Source organism: Mobula hypostoma, chromosome 17 (genome assembly GCF_963921235.1).
Source record: "Mobula hypostoma chromosome 17, sMobHyp1.1, whole genome shotgun sequence".
Taxonomy (NCBI): domain Eukaryota; kingdom Metazoa; phylum Chordata; class Chondrichthyes; order Myliobatiformes; family Myliobatidae; genus Mobula; species Mobula hypostoma.
In genome coordinates, this window is record NC_086113.1 from 69511010 (window position 1) to 69528241 (window position 17232).

The 17232-nt window shown below is 42.4% G+C and overlaps 1 protein-coding gene across 1 annotated transcript in view; it reads left to right on the forward strand.

Moving 5' to 3' along the window:
* The first annotated feature begins 46 nt into the window (after positions 1-46).
* The window catches only part of kif15 (kinesin family member 15), a 182808-nt gene continuing 165622 nt past the window's right edge, over positions 47-17232 (forward strand). Inside the window, exons 1-4 of the mRNA XM_063070099.1 lie at positions 47-168; positions 806-842; positions 3450-3633; positions 12578-12654. Coding sequence (XP_062926169.1) covers positions 150-168; positions 806-842; positions 3450-3633; positions 12578-12654 — 317 coding nt within the window. The 5' untranslated portion in view covers positions 47-149. The remainder of the gene's footprint in view (positions 169-805; positions 843-3449; positions 3634-12577; positions 12655-17232) is intronic.

Here is a 17232-nt window from a genome sequence, read left to right on the forward strand (position 1 = left end):
GGTCCTGGTCACGTGACACGCCGACCCGCTGCTGGGCCCCTGTCACGTGGCACCAGAGAGGCGCCAACATTTAAACTAAATTTATCTGTCGTGTTCTGTGAGGTGGAAATATAAAGTTGGGAGAGGAGTTTGTTTCGATTTGTTCGGCGATGGGTTCTGGTGATGAAGGTGAGCAGTTATTGTCACTGTATATAAATGGCGGGTCTCGGATCGGCTCCCCTCCTCAGCGGATGAAATCTCTCTTTTTACCGCCGGATTCCCCATCTTCTCAGCGTTAATATCCGCGGCCTCTCTCTCAGCGTCGGTACCCCTCAGCCCCCGCTCCCGCACCCAGTAAAGACGGCATGATTTTCCCCAGTCGGGCTCTCCTCCTTCCTCCCAGACCATGCAGGCACCCTCAGGGCTGCTACAATCATTTTGCAGTGTTAGTATGTTAAAGAACGCCGGGGATGATAACCTTGCGTATTTGCATATCCGCCTAAAAGCAGATTTGCCGCCACGTCTAACTGTAAAAGATTTCTCCGCAAATGGTGCGCTGATAACTCAGCGTTATACGACAATAATCGGGACCAGAGTAAAGCCGGTATGTTTGACAAATGAGCCACAAAGGAAGTAGTTGATCACCTCCCTCCACAAACAAATAAATGTAGCTCAAGCGCAAACGTTGGGATGTTCAGAGTATGGGAACCGACTTGGAACGATGGCTCTAAGTGGTGATGGTTCCAGGACTGGATACACACACAGTAAAATGCTGATGTGACATAAAATGTGATTTGTTTTGTGACCTTCACTTGTCTTTCTTCAGGTGATGCGACTGAGGCACTGCCTACCCGGTCACTGAGGTAAGGAATTAGCTTTGAATTAATTATATGTACTTGCAGCCAGTGAGAAAATGCAGGTTATCCACATAAGACGTCTATTCATTGGTCTGCTTGGTCACTAATTGCTGTATGCCATCAGACTAATTTTGTGTGAAGGGTCTCTGCCGAAAACGTCGACTGTACTCTTCCATAGATACTGCCTGGCCTGCTGAGTTCCTCCAGCATTTTGTGTGTGTAATTTTGTGTAGGATTCTTTAGAACTGTGAATGTTGACTAATGTCTTGGTTTACACTGTCCTAAATCTATTTTGTCCAGGAAAGGTGTTAGGGAAATTAATTTACGAAGGGAATTCGAATAAAGTTGATCACAAGTAAGTTAGATACATACTTCGAAGTAAAGACAGCTTTATTCATGATATTGTGGGGAGTGGAACCACTAACAGTAGGTTTCGAATTCCAAACAATACAGAGTACAGCTCCTTTTATACATGTACAAATAGATTGCAAAAACAGTTTGTCCATTCCCTTGTAAATTACAAGAGATAAGCTGGGTTCACTTGCAGTTGTCTTGTAAAAAGCTATACACATAGCCACAGACAAAGTTAAAAATTCAGTCCTGTGTGCAAGTTTGTATTAACAAAGATAGTGTGTCTGGTATCTTGGAGGAACTCAGCAGGCTAGGCAGCATTTGTGGAAAAGAGCAAACAGTCAACGTTTCTGGCCATCAGCACCGGGGGAAAAAGATGAGAAGTTGGAGCAAGAAGGTAGGGTAGGGGATAGTGAAAGGGGTGAACTAAAGAGCTGAGAAGCTGCTAGGTGAAAGAGATAAAGGCTGGAGAAAGGGTGGGTGGGTGGGTGGGGGGGAATCTGGTGTATTGAAAGGCTTAGATTTTCTTTTTGTTTACCTGGACGGCATACTTGATGCCAGTGCATCCAAATCGGAACACTTATGTCATCTCTGCACACTTTCTGAGCACTTAAGCCAACATGGGTTATATACATATGTATATTTGTATTTATTGTGTTTTTTATGATGGGGTTCTTCATCTTTTGTGCTGTGTGAGATCTGGAGTAACAATTATTTTGTTCTCCTTTACACTTGTGTACTGGAAATGATATTAAACCATCTTGAATACTGACTTTGGACCACCTGGACAACACAAACACCTATGTCAGGATGCTGTTCATCGACTATAGCTCAGCACTTAATACCATCATTCCCACAATCCTGATTGAGAAGTTGCAGAACCTGGGCCTCTGTACCTCCCTCTGCAATTGGATCCTCGACTTCCTAACTGGAAGACCACAGTCTGCGGATTGGTGATAACATCTCCTTGCTGACGATCAACACTGGTGCACCTCGGGTGTTTGTGCTTAGCCCACTCTATATGTACACACGACTGTGTGGCTAGGCATAGCTCAAATACCATCTATAAATTTGCTGATGATACAACCATTGTTGGTAGAAACTCAGGTGGTGACTTGAGGGCGTACAGGAGTGAGATATGCCAACCAGTGGAATGGTGTCGCAGCAACAACCTGGCAGTCAACATTAGTAAGATGAAAGAGCTGATTGTGGTTTTCAGGAAGAGTAAGATGAAGGAACACATACCAATCCTCATAGGGATCAGAAGTGGAGAGAGTGAGCAGCTTCAAGTTCCTGGGTGTCAAGATCTCTGAGAATCTAACCTGGTCCCAATATACCGATGTAGTTATAAAGAAGGCAAGACAGCAGCTGTACTTCATTAGGAGTTTGAAGAGATTTGGTATGTCAACAAATACACTCAAAAACCTCTAGAAGATGTACTGTGGAGAGCATTCTGACAGGCTGCATCACTGTCTGGTATGGGGAGGCTACTGTGCATGACCAACTGAAAGAAGCTGCAGGGGATTGTAAATTTAGTTTGCTGCATCTTGGGCACTAGCCTACAAAGTACCCAGGACATCTTCAAGGATGTGTCTCAGAAAGGCAGCGTCCATTATTAAAGACTTCCAGTACTCAAGGCATGCCCTTTTCTCACTGTTACCATCAGGTAGGAGGTACAGAAGCCTGAAGGCACACACTCAGCGATTCAGAAACAGCTTCTTCCCCTCTGCCATCTGATTTCTAAATGGACATTGAACCCTTGGACACTATTTCACTTTTTTAATATATAGTATTTGTTTTTTTTTCCCATGATTTTTAATCTATTCAATATACATATACTGTAATTGATTTATTTATTATTATTTTGTTTTCTTCTGTATTATGTATTGCATTGAACTGCTGTTGCTAAGTTAACAAATTTCACGTCACATGCCGGTGATAATAAACCTGATTCTGATTCTAAATTATCCTTCGTGTATAGATAAGTGGTTGAAACTGGGGGAGTGTTAGGAATGTAGGAAGATTAACATGCAATTAGTGTTAATGGGTGTTTCATGTTTTGTCCATATTTAGCAGGCCAAACATCCTATTTCCTTGCTGTGCCTGATAAATTCTTGTTTGTTTTATGCACTTGAACCACTTGGTTTTTAAATCTAAAGCCTGTACTCATTTTCATTTGAGAATATTGTCGGGACTGTTAAGCCACAGTAATACTGGAATGGTCTGAAATGCATAGATGTGACTGGCGCTTTGTCATTGCAGTACGGAAGGTGATTCCGTCAAGGTTTATGTAAGGGTGCGTCCAGTGAAGAGCACGGGGCTGTGTTCCGATGGAGGACCTGGGCTGTGTTTGTCAGTCCTCTCGCCAAACACTATTCGTCTCAGCTCAAAACCTGAACCAAAAGTTTTCACGTTTGATCATGTGGCTGATATGGACATTACCCAGGTATAGTAAAAAAAAAATAAAACTTGGATGTTTATAGTGAACAGCTATTTAAACAAAATGTAGCCAGGTAATAAAATTGCTTCCTCAACATTACAAACTTATCACAAACCCTACCTTTGGGTTCACATGTTAAACAAAGGTCTTGTCTGAGTGGGTGTATGAGTTCCCATTACTGTTTCTAAATGGTTGTTAACTCTGTGCCTGACTAGTGATCCTTCCCATTCTTTAAACGTATCCATATGTAAGTATAATAAATTAGACTTGAGTGCTCTGGGTTCTGGAGTGGAGTCAGTGAAAGTTTTTCATTTGACCTGTAGTTTGGTTGCATTCTAGAGGGAAGCGTGTTTGAGGAGAGGTGCAGTATTGGGGTGAGAAGATTTCAGGGCAATGATGTAATATTGCCACACTGACATAAACTGATATGTAGATGAACTATCGTGCCATCCGAACTCTGAGTAAGAGATTACCAGGTGGATAGTGGATGATTTAAGGATGATCTCAAAGCCTCCTTTGAGAAAGTGTTCCATCCTCAGTGATTTGTACAAAACTCTTGTCAATTTCCATGCAGAGGGAAGGAGGATCATTTGGGATGTACAGAATCAGGATCACACAAAAAAGAAGAGGTCTTGTCTGCGGGTTGAGATTCTAAATTGGAGAAAGGCCAATTTTGATGGTATCAGAAAGGATGCACCGGAGAGTGGGTGAATCTGTGAAATGTTTTGCCTCAGGCAGCTGTAGAGGCCAAGTCTTTATGTATATATATGGTAGAGGTTGATAGATGCTTGATTGGTCAGGGCATGTAGGGATACGGGGAGAAGGCAGAAGATTTGGGTTGAGAGGAAAATTGCATCAGCTATGATGAAATGGCAGAGCAGACTTGATGGGCCAAATGGCATATTCTGCTTGTATCTTTTATGGTCTTATGATCTGCCAAGTGTGGATTGGGATAGGCTGTATTCTGGCAAAAGTATCCTTGGTAAATGGTAGGCCTTCAAACGTAAAATTTTGAGAGTTTGCATCTGCTAGTCAGAACCTTGGTTTTCAAGAGATATTAAAGCCCTGGTAAGAAGAAAATGGTGCAGAGCAGGTAAAGACAGGTACGAATAAATGAGGTACTTGAGTTTAGGAAATGAAAGAGAAGATTTAAGAAAGAAATTAAGAGGGCAAAACGAAGGCATGAAATTGCTCCAGCAGATAAGATGAAGGGGAATCTAAATGGCTGCTTCAGATTAAGAGCAAAAGGATTGCAAGGGATAAAATCGGTCCTCTGGAATATCAGAATGGTAATCTATGTGTGGGGCTGAAAGTGATGGATAAGATCTTAAATGAATGTTTTTGTATCTGTATTTACTTGGGAGATGACACAGAATCTATAGAAGTGAGGTTATGGACCCTGTACAGATTAAAGGAGGTATTTGCTGTCTTGAGGTAAGCTTGAGTGGACAAATCCCCAGGGTCTGACAAGGTGTTCCCTTGGAACCTGTAGGAGGCAAGTGCAGAGATATTTAAATCATACTTAGTGACAGGTGAGGTACCAGAGGATTGGAGGATAGCTGATGTTGTTCCACTGTTCAAGAAAGGCTCTTAAAAATAAACCAGGAAATTCTAGGTCAGTGAGCCTGACATCAATAGTGGGAAATTTGGTGGAAGATCAGATATATGAACATTTAGATTGATAAGAACTGATTAGGGATGGTCAGCATGGCTTTGTGCATGGTTAAGTTGAATCTGACCAATTTTAGTTTTTCAAGGAAGTTACCTAGAAACTTGATGAAAGCAAGACAGTGGGTAATGTCTACATGGACTTCAGCAAGGCATTTGACAAGGTTCCACATGGAAAGTTGGTCAAGAAGTTTCAGTACCCTTGCATTCAAGATGAAGTAATAAATTGGATAAGACATTGGCTTTGTGAGAGAAGCCAGAGAGTGCTATCAGGTGGTTGCCTCTCTGACTGGAGGCCTGTGACTAATGGAATGTTACAGGGATTGTTGTTATCTATATCAATGACCTGGGTGATAATGTGGTTAGCTGGATCAACCAGTTTGCAGATGACACCAAATTGGGGCTGTAGTGGACAATGAGGAAGACTTCATCTAGACCAGCTAGAAAGACGGGCTGAAAAATGCAGATGGAACTCAGACTATAAGATATAAGAAACGAATCAGGCTATTTGGCCTTTGAGACTGCTCTACTATTGCATCATGGCTGATCCACTTCCCTGTTAGCCCCAATTTCCTGCCTTCTCCTTATAACTCCTCACTTCACTCCATACCCTGACTAATCAAGAATCCATCAACCTCTGCCTTAAATATACCCAATGAGTTGGCCTCTGCAGCATACTGTGGTAATGAATTCCATACAAATTCCTCTCAACTTTTAAGTGGACATCCTTCTATTCTGAGGCTGTGCCCTCTGGTCCTAGACTCCCCCACCATAGGAAACATCCTCTTCACATCCACAATATCAAGTCCTGTCAACATTCAGTAGGTTTCAATAAGATCCCCTCTCATTCTTCTGAGAGATATGTTCGAGCCCAGAGCCAACCATTGGTGCTCTTGGTAATTCTTCTATTCCCGGAATTATTCTTGTGAACTCCTTCAAACCCTCTTCAATGTCAGCACATCCTTGCTTGGATAAGTGACCCAAAACTGCTCAATGTTCTCCAAGTGAGGCTTTACCAGTGCCTTATAAAGCCGCAGCATTACATCCTTGCTTTTATATTCAAGACCTCTCGATATGTATGCTAACCTTGCATTTGTCTTCCTCAACACCAACTCAACCTGCAAGTTAAGCTTTAGCAAATCCTGTAGCATAACACCCAAGACCCTTTGCATCTCAGATTTTGAGTTTTCTCCTAGTTTAGAAAGTACTCTACGTTTTTATTCCTTCTACCAAAGTGCATGACCATACACTTTTTGACACTATTCCATCTGCCACTTCTTTGCCCATTCTCCTAACTTGTATAAGCTATTCTTTAGCCTCCCTGCTTCCTCAAAACTACCTGCCCTTTCCTATCTTTATATCATCTGTAAATGTGGCCACAAAGCCATCAATTCCATCATCCAAATCATTGCCATATAATGTGAAAAGATGCTGTCCTAATACAGATCCATCTGAAACATCACCAGTCACTGGCAGCCAACCAGAAAAGGCTCCCTTTATTACCACTCTTTGCTCCTGCCAATCAGTCAATACTCTATCCATGCTGGTATCTTTCCTGTAATACCATGGGCTCTTATCAAGCAGCCTCATGTCAAAGGCCTTCTGAAAATCCAAGTACACAACATTCACCAAGTCTCCTTTGTCTATCCTGCTTGTTACTTCTTCAAAGATGGCACTTAACACCATCAGATTCCAGAAACTGGTGGGGAAACTGTCCTCACTGTGTCTCAATACCTCCCTCTGTAACGAGATCCTGGACTTCTTAACAGAAAGGCCACAGTCAGTCCATGTAAGCAGCAATGTCTCTAGTCCCATTACGCTGAGCACAGGCACTTACCAGGGCTGTGTGCTCAGCCCACTGCTGTTTGCACTGCTGATGTATGACTGTATCTAGGATTAAGCTCAAACCATGTCATCAAGTTTGCGAATATGTAGCAGTGGAGAAGTAGAGCGGCTGGTGGGCTGGTGTGAGAAGAACAACCCAAGCCTGAACATGGGGAAGACCAAGGAAATCATTGTGGACTTCAGCAGCGCATCTACTTCGTAAGGAGATTGAGGGAAGCGACAATCTGCACCCCCCCCCACCCCACCCCCTGATCTTCTATCTTCTCCATCTAGGTCATTTATCAGGAGCAGGGTCTATAGTATAATCAAGGATCCATCCAGCATCCTCTTTGACTTTCTATCATCAGGCAGGAGATTCCAATGCATAAAAACAAGAACGGTCAGCAGGGGAAACAGTTGCTTCCCTCAGGCCATTAGACATCTGAACTCCCTGCCACATTGCTTTTGAAGTGTCCCCGGTTAATCTGTTCTGTACTTTACAATATTTAATTTGTGCACTTTACTTTGTTTATTTATGCATAATTAATTTGTAGATTTTATCATTGCCTAGGTTATTGTATGTTATGTGTACTACTATGCTTTACACCCCGGTTCAGAGAAACATTGTCTCATTTGACGATATACGTGTATCGCGACATAATGACAATAAACTTGACTTGAAGGAATTTCAACGGATTTGTCAGGCGAGATTTAAGTTTGAGTGGGATTCTGGCTCAGCAGTGATGGAATAGCGGGACAGACTCGATGGGCTGAATGGCCGAATTCTGCTGTGTCTTATGGTCTTAAATGGTTTGGCACATACTCAGTGGACTGTTGGACACGTTTCTGTGCTGTAGGTTTCTGTGATTCTGATCCTGTTGGTGGCACATGACTGCTTAAATTATCGATCCACCTGCCCTGTTCAGCTCTCGCCCTAATTTTAGGTAAAACACCAAACTCCGGGAAATAATCAGCTGGACAGAGAATATCCCTGAATTGTGAAACAGTTGAATCGAATTGACTTTATTTCTTACATCCTTCTCGTACATGAGGAGTAAAAATCATTATGATATGTCTCCATCTAAATGTGCAATCATAGTAATTTATAATAAATAGAACAGTCAATATAACATAGAACTGCACTCAAGTCAGCGTGAGTTAATCAGTTTGATGGCCTGGTGGAAGAAGCTGTCCCGGAGCCTGTTGGTTCCTGGCTTTTGTGCTGTGGTACCGTTTCCCGAATGGTAGCAGCTGGAATAGATTGGTTGGGGTGACTGGGGTCCCCAAAGATCCTTCAGGCCCTTTTTCACACCTGTCTTTGTAAATGTCCTGAATCATGGGAAGTTCACAACTACAGACACGCTGGGCTGTCCACACCACTCTCTGCAGAGTCCTGCCATTAAGGGAGGTACAGCTCCCATACCAGGCAGTGATGCAGCCAGTCAGGATGCTCTCAGTTGTGCCCCTGTAGAAAGTTCTTAGGACTTGGGGGCCCATACCAAACTTAGTCAATCGTCTGAGGTGAAATAGACACTGTTGTGCCTTTTTCACCACACAGCTGGTGTGTACAGACCACGTGAGGTCCTCGGTGCTGTGGATACCGAAGAACTTAAAGCTGTTTACCCGCTGAACCCCAGATCCATTGATGTCAATAGGGGTTAACCTGTCTCCATTTCTCCTGTGATCCACAACCAGCTCCTTTGTGTTTGCAACATTTGAGAGGTTGTTTTCTTGACACCACTGTGTCAGAGAGATGACGTCTTCCCTGTAGACCATTTGGTTATTGTTTGAGGTTAGGCCGATCAATGTAGTGTTGTTGGCAAATTTAATTAGCAGATTAGCGCTGTGGGTGGCGATACAGTTGTGAGTATACTGCAAGTAATGGAGGGGACCTAGTACACAGCCTTGAGGGGCACCTATGTTGAGGGTCAGAGGGGTAGAGGTGAGGGAGCCCACTCTTACCACCCTGATGGCAATCTGACAGTCCAGGATCCAGCTGCACAAGGCAAGGTCAAGGCTGAGGTCTCTGAGCTTCCTGTCGAGCCTGGATGGAATTATGGTGTTGAATGCTGAACTGTAGTCCAAGGACAGCATTCTCACATAAGCATCCTTCTTCTCCAGATGTGTAAGCACGGTATGTAGAGCAGTGGCTATTGTGTCGTCTGTTGATTGCTTGTGTCAGTCGGTGAATTGTAGGGGGTCCCGTTTGGGTGGTAGCAAACTACAGAGGTGTTCCTTGACCACCCTCTCAAAGCATTTGCTTATTGAGGTGAGTGCTACAGGACGCCAGTCGTTCAGGCATGTTACCTTGGTCTTTTTGGTGCATGGACAATGGTGGATAATTTGAAATAGGAAGGCATTTTGCGCTGGAAGAGGGAGAGATTAAAAATGGTGTTAGACTCGGTGTTGAGTTGTTAGTGAAGACTCATCAATCCTGCAGAAAGGGGCATTGTCATAATGGACTTGACATGTACCAGCAGAGCTAAACCCCGATTTTGTTCCTCCTCTCACTGCCCCTTGATCATAGTCACACTGCTGAACATTAGGCCATTATCTTCCAAACAATTATTGATCTTTCTTCCTCTGGAGATCTTCTGTACCCTTCAGCCTCCTCGTCCTCCAACTGCATAGCTTGCTGATTTCTCCTCTCCAATATCTATAGACTGCACTGTCCTCAGTGTATCCCAGAGAACCCGTTTCTTTCTACCTCTGGCTTCATTGCATTCGTTCTGTTGACACTTTCCACATCAGTGCTTCTGGCATAGTTAAGGAAGAAGAAAGCTGTTTGCCTATCTATCTTGGTAAGGGTATTAATAGCACGTTCCATTTCCTTCAGTTTTGCTCTTGTCCCCTTCCCTTCCGTTAAAAGTATATTTATTATCAAGGTATGTATGCGTCTTCCCACAGACAGCCACGAAACAAAGAAAAACTGGGGATTTGTTCAAAGAAAACCATCAGACCCTACAGCACGCCTAAAATAAAGCACATTCAGCAAAAGGGAACAATCCAAAAACTCAGAATATAAAACACCAGTCCACAAAAGTCTTCGAAAGTGTTCAGGCATGTTCATTTTCAGCTCAGTTCTCGTTCAATCTAGCCCTGTGTCAATTGTTATCTGCACTGCTTTGATCAAAATCGCACAAAATAGCAACAAAAAGAAGCAACTAGAAACACATCACAATGTGACCTACAGAGTCTAATCCACCACAGCATCAACTAAACCTTGTCCAGGACCCAGGACTCCTGCACCATCCTTCAACAGGAGGGAGAGGGAGAGAGAGAATGAAAGAATAAATGAATTTGAAAGCAGGGACTTTCCTCTGGGAGCAGCAAGTGAGACAGGAGAAGAGAGACTGTCACACACAGACATTTTCCTCTGAGAGCAGCAAGCGAGAGGCTGGTAGATGGCGCTGAACCTCCCCTAGCCTCCTACACTCACCTCAATTTCAGTCTTTCTCGAAGATTTAATCGGTAAGAAATGGAGTCATGCCCGATTGCTCAATTGCCCTGAAAACGCATCGGCAAAAAGCCGTTCACGGGCTCCAACGGTAGAGAACCACATTTAGAAGACAAAGAAGTAGTTTTATGACTTGCTTGGAGGATGTTGCCCTTGGTCGCCTTGTTCACTGGCACCATCTTCTTCCATTCAGAATCATAAAGGGGTTCTTGTTCTCTTCTTCCAACCAACCAACCTCCTCAAAGAATAGCTCAACCCCTGTAATTTTTAGACATAAGAAGACTGCAGATGCTGGAAATCTTGACCAACGCACATAAATGCTGGAGAAATTCAGCACATCTGGCTGAGTCTATGGAGGGAAATGAACAGGTGATGTTTTGGATGAGGCTGTTCATCAGCCTCCTGGCTTCTGTCATAGAAACTAACCTATTCTGTTAAGTCTTGTTCAAATTTTGTAGATTTGCGTTCTCCTCATTCTTATAAACTCCAATGTATATGGGCCTGCCATTCCATAAACCAGTAAAGTAATATTTCATGGCATTGTCAGATAAGTCCAAAAATCCAGTTGCCTTTGCTCCTGTATTCAATACCTCTTACAATGTGATTTGCTTTCTTGATTGCTGTTCTTGAACTGTTGTGTTCAGTGACTGGTGTGCTCAGACTCTTGGATTTCATTGCAGTCCTCCTTTTCTCAATCTATTCCAATCTCAAGAAGCTGTCTTTGGTTTTCAGAACTGTGTTTATTCACAATAAATAGCATCTGCCATGTACTTGCCCAATTTGTCTAAATAACATTTACTGTTAGTCTTTTTCCATCCACCTCACAGCTCTTAGTTCTTCCCAGCATGGAGTGGTCTTCAAATTTAGAAATGCTGTATTTAAGTCAATCAAATCCAAGTTATGGGTATTTATTTTGATAGCTGGGGCCACAGGTGCAAATCCATACTGCATCCCACTGCCAAATTTCTTAACTCAAGCCAAATCACCCAAAGTCTTGTATGATTTTGATTTTGCAAAATAATCTTTTGTGGAACTTTTTGATGAAAGGTTATTGACCCTGAATGTTTTTTTTTCTCTCTACAGAAAGTAGATGACCTGCTAGGTACCTTCAGCATGCTTTGATTTTTTTTTGGATTATAGCTTTTGCATTTTGTTTTGCAACACTTTTTCTTTTTGCAGAAATATTTTGGAGGTACTCTTCCTTTCCTTGTCTATTAGGTTATAAATTAAAAATATATATATGCTGAAAAATTTGTCCACACTGCTTTGAACTTGTAAAATGTGAAGGATTGTTTTCTTGGTGAGACAATTCCAAGTGGGAATGTGAGTTACTTGTCCTCAAGCCTACTCTGCCATTTAACAAGTTCATTGCTGATCTGATTATGAACTTGGCTCAGCATTGTGTCTCTCGTGTTCATTCCTTTCCTATTAAGTATCTAACTAAATGTCCTTTCAAAAAAAAATAGACTCTGTTTTGAGGAGTTCCAGAGTCATGCAACATTCAGGAAAAGTGCCCAATACTTGTCTTAAATGGAACATTTTTTTAAAACGCTTGGTCTAGATTCTCCTACAGGAGAAAATGTTTCCATGGGTATTCCATTTAACACGTTCTGTGTATTTTTGTCCGTCAAATCATTCTTGCTCTTCTAATCTCCAGTCTGAAGGTTGCAATCCTAGCTTGTTTAATTGCTAATGTTCTCTTTGTAGCAATGGCTCTTTTTATATTAAGTACTTAATATAAAAACATTGGTAATTTATGAAACCTAATGACTTTTAGCCTATTACAGCTGGTGAATTATAAAGTCTGACTTAACACTGGAAAAGTAGTAATTAAATAAATCATAGTTTAAAAACAAAATTTGATAATGCTAGATCACCCTTTTTGTAGAATAAGTTTTGTGATGATGAAGTCGGTTGGTTCACCTTTCTCTCAAATGCAGTATTACAAGAAGATCCAAATAATCACAAACTTGATGTGGATTTTTCCTATTCATTTTGTAGGAATCAGTTTTTTCAACTGTTGGCCGAGGCATTATTGAGTCCTGTATGAATGGATACAATGGTACCATATTTGCATAGTAAGTGACATTGAACTTTTATCATGGTACATATGTAGGTAATGAAGCAGTTGACGCTGGTAACTCTGATCCAGGGACTTGGTTCAGTTCTAAACTCGTGCTGCTTGTGTAGAGTTTGCATATTTTCCTTGTGACCACATGGGGTTCCTCTTCCATCTTAAACGTACTGGTACATCAATTGGTTTGTGCTCCTAATCCCACCATCAATAACCTTTCGTGGCCTCTCCTGGTTCTCCTAATTCCCCGCTTGATTATTTTCTAGCCTTATAATTCTCAGAGACTCAATCTGATTTTTAGCTTCCTAAACTGTGCTTATACATCCTTTTTCTTGACTAAATTCACCACCTCTCTCAAAATGCAAGTTTCCTTATCTTGCCATCCTTTTCCTTCTTACTGGAACATACCTATCCTGTATGTGCAGTTGGTCTTTTTAACATCCTGTACATTTCAGACGTGGACTTCTGTTTCCAATTAACTGTCCCCATTTTCTGCCTAATACATTCATAATTTGCCATGCTCTAAGTTAATACATTCCTCCCAGGTCCAGAGTTTTCTATAACTATCATTGGTCATTGTTTCCTGAATGTTCTGTCACTGAAAGGCAATTTGTTTGACTAGGCTCATTTACCAAAACCAAGCCCAGTACAGTACATTTGCTTGTTACACTTTCTCTGTACCCTCCTTCCTGCTTCTCAATGTCCCATGACTTTTGGGGAGGGGGGGTGTTGTTTGTCGTACGGTCCTTTTGGACTGATTGGATTGGTCTAATTTTTCTCAATGTTCCATGACTATTGGTGGGGGGGTGTTATTTGTCGTATAGTCCTTTTCGAGTGATTGGATCAGTCTAATTTTTGAGTTCTACCCATATAGAGTCAGTGGATCAGCCCCCACCCCCCCCCATGTCCTCTCTGAGTGCAACCTTGATATTGTCTTGGATTAATAGCATAGCTCCAACATCCTCCCACCCCCTTCCCTCTGCCTGCACTTACTCCCTCTCTCTTTTCCAAAATATCGAAAGCCTGGAATATTCCATGTTCTGATTCATATGATTCAAGTTCATCATAGTTTCCCTTAATACTCCTAGCATTAAAATAAATGCACTCAATCTGTCTGTTCCATTATGTCCATTACTTTGTTTCCGTCTGTCTTCCTTACAGACTATTGAATGCAATATGCACCTTCCTCTCAATACTGGCACTTTCTGATTTGGTGCTCTTGCTAAAATAGATTAGACACCAACTAGCAGCAGCGAAAGTGCAGACAGACAGTAAGGTGCAAGGTCACAACAAGGTAGATTGTGAGGTCTAAAATTTAGTTTGTAAAATTGTTCAGTAGTAATTTCACAGTGGGATAGAAGCTGTCATTGAGCCTTTTAGCATATGCTTTCAGTTTTCAGTTTCTTTGCCTGATGAAGGGGGAGAAAAACAGAATTCCAGGGTGGGTGGATCTGTAGTTATGTCAGCTACTTTATCAAAGCAGCGAAGTGTGAACACAGTCTCTGGAACAGGCTTCTGTGATGTGTTTACAGCTCTGTAGTTTCTTTCAATCATGGACAGAGCAATTACCATACCAAGCCATGAGGCATCTGGATGTGAGAGCCTCTCAGCTCATTAAAGTGCATTACCTTGTCTTTCTTGTGTACTGTGGGCATTGTCTTCCTAAAGCAAGTTGGCACCTAAGATTGAAACAGGAAGAGGTTAAAACTGTCACAAATATCTCCATCAGCTGACTAGCGGAATTTAAGAACACGGCCATCTGAGCCAGATGTGATTTGGGTTCAGCAAGATGCATGGAATGCAATAAGCTCATTGGGAAGGTAAGTGCTGTTGTAATACATAAACACTACCACAACTGGTGGCTGGTGTGGGACTCTGTTTTGAACTGGCGTGTCTGGATAGGTGCAACCTAACTCTGAAACCCTGCCCCTGCAATCGTCCTTCAGCTATTCATTTCTTTCATCTGCTGCCCTATAATCCAGAAATTGCTACCTTCGAAGTAGTACTTTTTATCCTCTTGTAACTACCAAACTCACTGTGCAGGAGTTTTTTTAACCTATGTTGTTGGGGCCAGTGTGCTCCATGGCCTTTGGCTGCTTACCCTTCCCCCTGAAAATGTTCTGCATCTGTTCTGAGACATTCCTGACCTGGCAGCCAGAGGGCAATACACCATCCTGTTCTCTCTTTTACAGCCACAGAATCTGCTCTCCAACTCCCTGTCAAGTCACTTAATACTATTTCTCTGCCTGACTTTACTCTCTGGGTTGATGTTTTCACCCAGCTGAGCTGACTGCTGCTATGTCCTAACAGGTTAGCAGTATTCAAAGGGCTCAAAAGTTCCATTTAATAACAGATGAATACATAATATGCATAATTACATATTGTATACATAATGTATACAATATGCAACCTGAAATTATTCTTCTTTGCAGACATCCAAAAAAAACAGAAGAGTACCCCAAAGAATGAGTGACAGTAAAAACATTAAAGTTCCAAAGCCCCCCTACTCCCCCCACACACAACCATCGATCCTCCCTCTCTCCTGCACTTAATCCCCAACAGGGGTCATACAATAAGGGGGAGACTAACACGACAAAAAACACACTTGCTGATTTAGAGTGTTAAAGTCTGCCTCATGGCTTTTTTGTCCCAAGTTATCCAACTCGAGAATTGGCAACAAACTCTCCCCCAACCGATGAGAAAAAAGAGTGATCAGAGTACAGAGCCCTCTGACAGCTGATCCACTGTTCCCGATGTTCTGTTTTCTCCTACGATGCTTCATTTGGCAGCACCAGCTTGGAATTTGCTCATCTCCAGGGTCACAAGGCCTCAGAATCCCAAAGGCACACTCATCTTCTAGACTGCATCCTTGGGATATTGAAAAATGGCTGGTTGGTGAACCTCAGACGCGGGAACCAACCTCGTAAAGAACTGAAGTTTGAGTTTACCTGTAGGTCAGGGTCTTCGACAGGACCTCATCCACCTTGAAAAGCTGAAGAGAGACATAAAGGTAGAAATTAAGCTGCTTCCACAGATGAGCTGAAAGAAGTTGCTCTCTAGCACCATGGTAGCTCCACTATATTTGTTGCTGTCAGGAACGGCCAGCATCCTGCAAATCCTGCACTCTTTCTGCACCCGCTACCTTTCCTGGCAGTTATTTAACTGTCGACTGCCTACATCTTGGGTGTGACCACATCACTAAACCTCTTATTTGCCATGTTCACAGCATGTCAGACTATCCTAAATGTACAGCTCTAGTTCCAGTTCCTTATTGCAGCCGTTGGGAGCTGTAGCTGGCTGCATTTCTTACTGCTGACCAAGGTCACCAAGGATATCCCACGTGCTGAAGGAGGAGCATGCCACTGTTCAAACTATCATTCTGGCTGTGTCCATAGATACCCTGCTGATCAGCTGATAGGGGTATCTGCAGATATTTTTAACCTCCCACCTTCTTTAAGGAGACTACTGGTAAAAAGTCATCCTGGTAATGTGCCTGTATGACTAGCGCTGGGTGGTTTTGATATAGGCCATCATGAATTACCTCAATAGGCTGGGCAGGCATGCATTAACTCCACCCTTCTGCAGTAACAGGTCTGCAGCAGATGCAATCTCCATGGCCTTGTATTCATTTCTGCAGCATCTGGACAGTAAAGACATTTATTATAAGTCTATTGTTTATTAACTGCAACCCTGTCTTCAATATTATAATTCCAAGCAAAGTCAATTGCAAAGTCCTAAACTTGAGACTCAATCCTTCCCTCTTCAGCTGGATCCTTAACTTCCTGAAAGACTAGTAATGAGAGGTAGCAACTCCTCTGCCATGATCTTCAACACTGGTGCTCCAACAAGGCTGTGTCTTCAGCTTCCTTCTCTGCTCCCTGTACACTCAACTGCATGGCCAGATTTTGCTCTAACTCCATCTACTAGCATGCAGCTGATACTTACGCAGTGGGGCCCATCTGAAATAATGACAACATAGAAACATAGAGATCATAGGAAACCTGCAGCACAATACAGGCCCTGTGGCCCATAATGCTGTGCCAAACACGTACTTAATTTAGAAGTTACCTAGGGTTACACATAGCCCTCTATTTTTCTAAACTCCATCTACCTATCCAGCAGTCTCTTAAAAGACCCTATCGTATCAGTGAGGTAGTAGTAACAGTAGTAGTGAGGTCGGAGATGGTATTAAACAGGAAATTAGAAATGTGTGCAATAAAGGAACAGCAGTTATAATGGATGACTTCAATCTACATGTAGACTGGGTGAACCAAATTGGTAAAGGTGCTGAGGAAGAGGATTTCTTGGAATGTATGCGGGATGGTTTTTTGAACCAACATGTCGAGGAACCAACTAGAGAGCAGGCTATTCTGGACTGGGTTTTGAGCAATGAGGAAGGGTTAATTAGCGATCTTGTCGTGAGAGGCCCCTTGGGTAAGAGTGACCATAATATGGTGGAATTCTTCATTAATATGGAGAGTGACATAGTTAATTCAGAAACAAAGGTTCTGAACTTAAAGAAGGGGAACTTTGAAGGTATGAGACGTGAATTAGCTAAGATAGACTGGCAAATGACACTTAA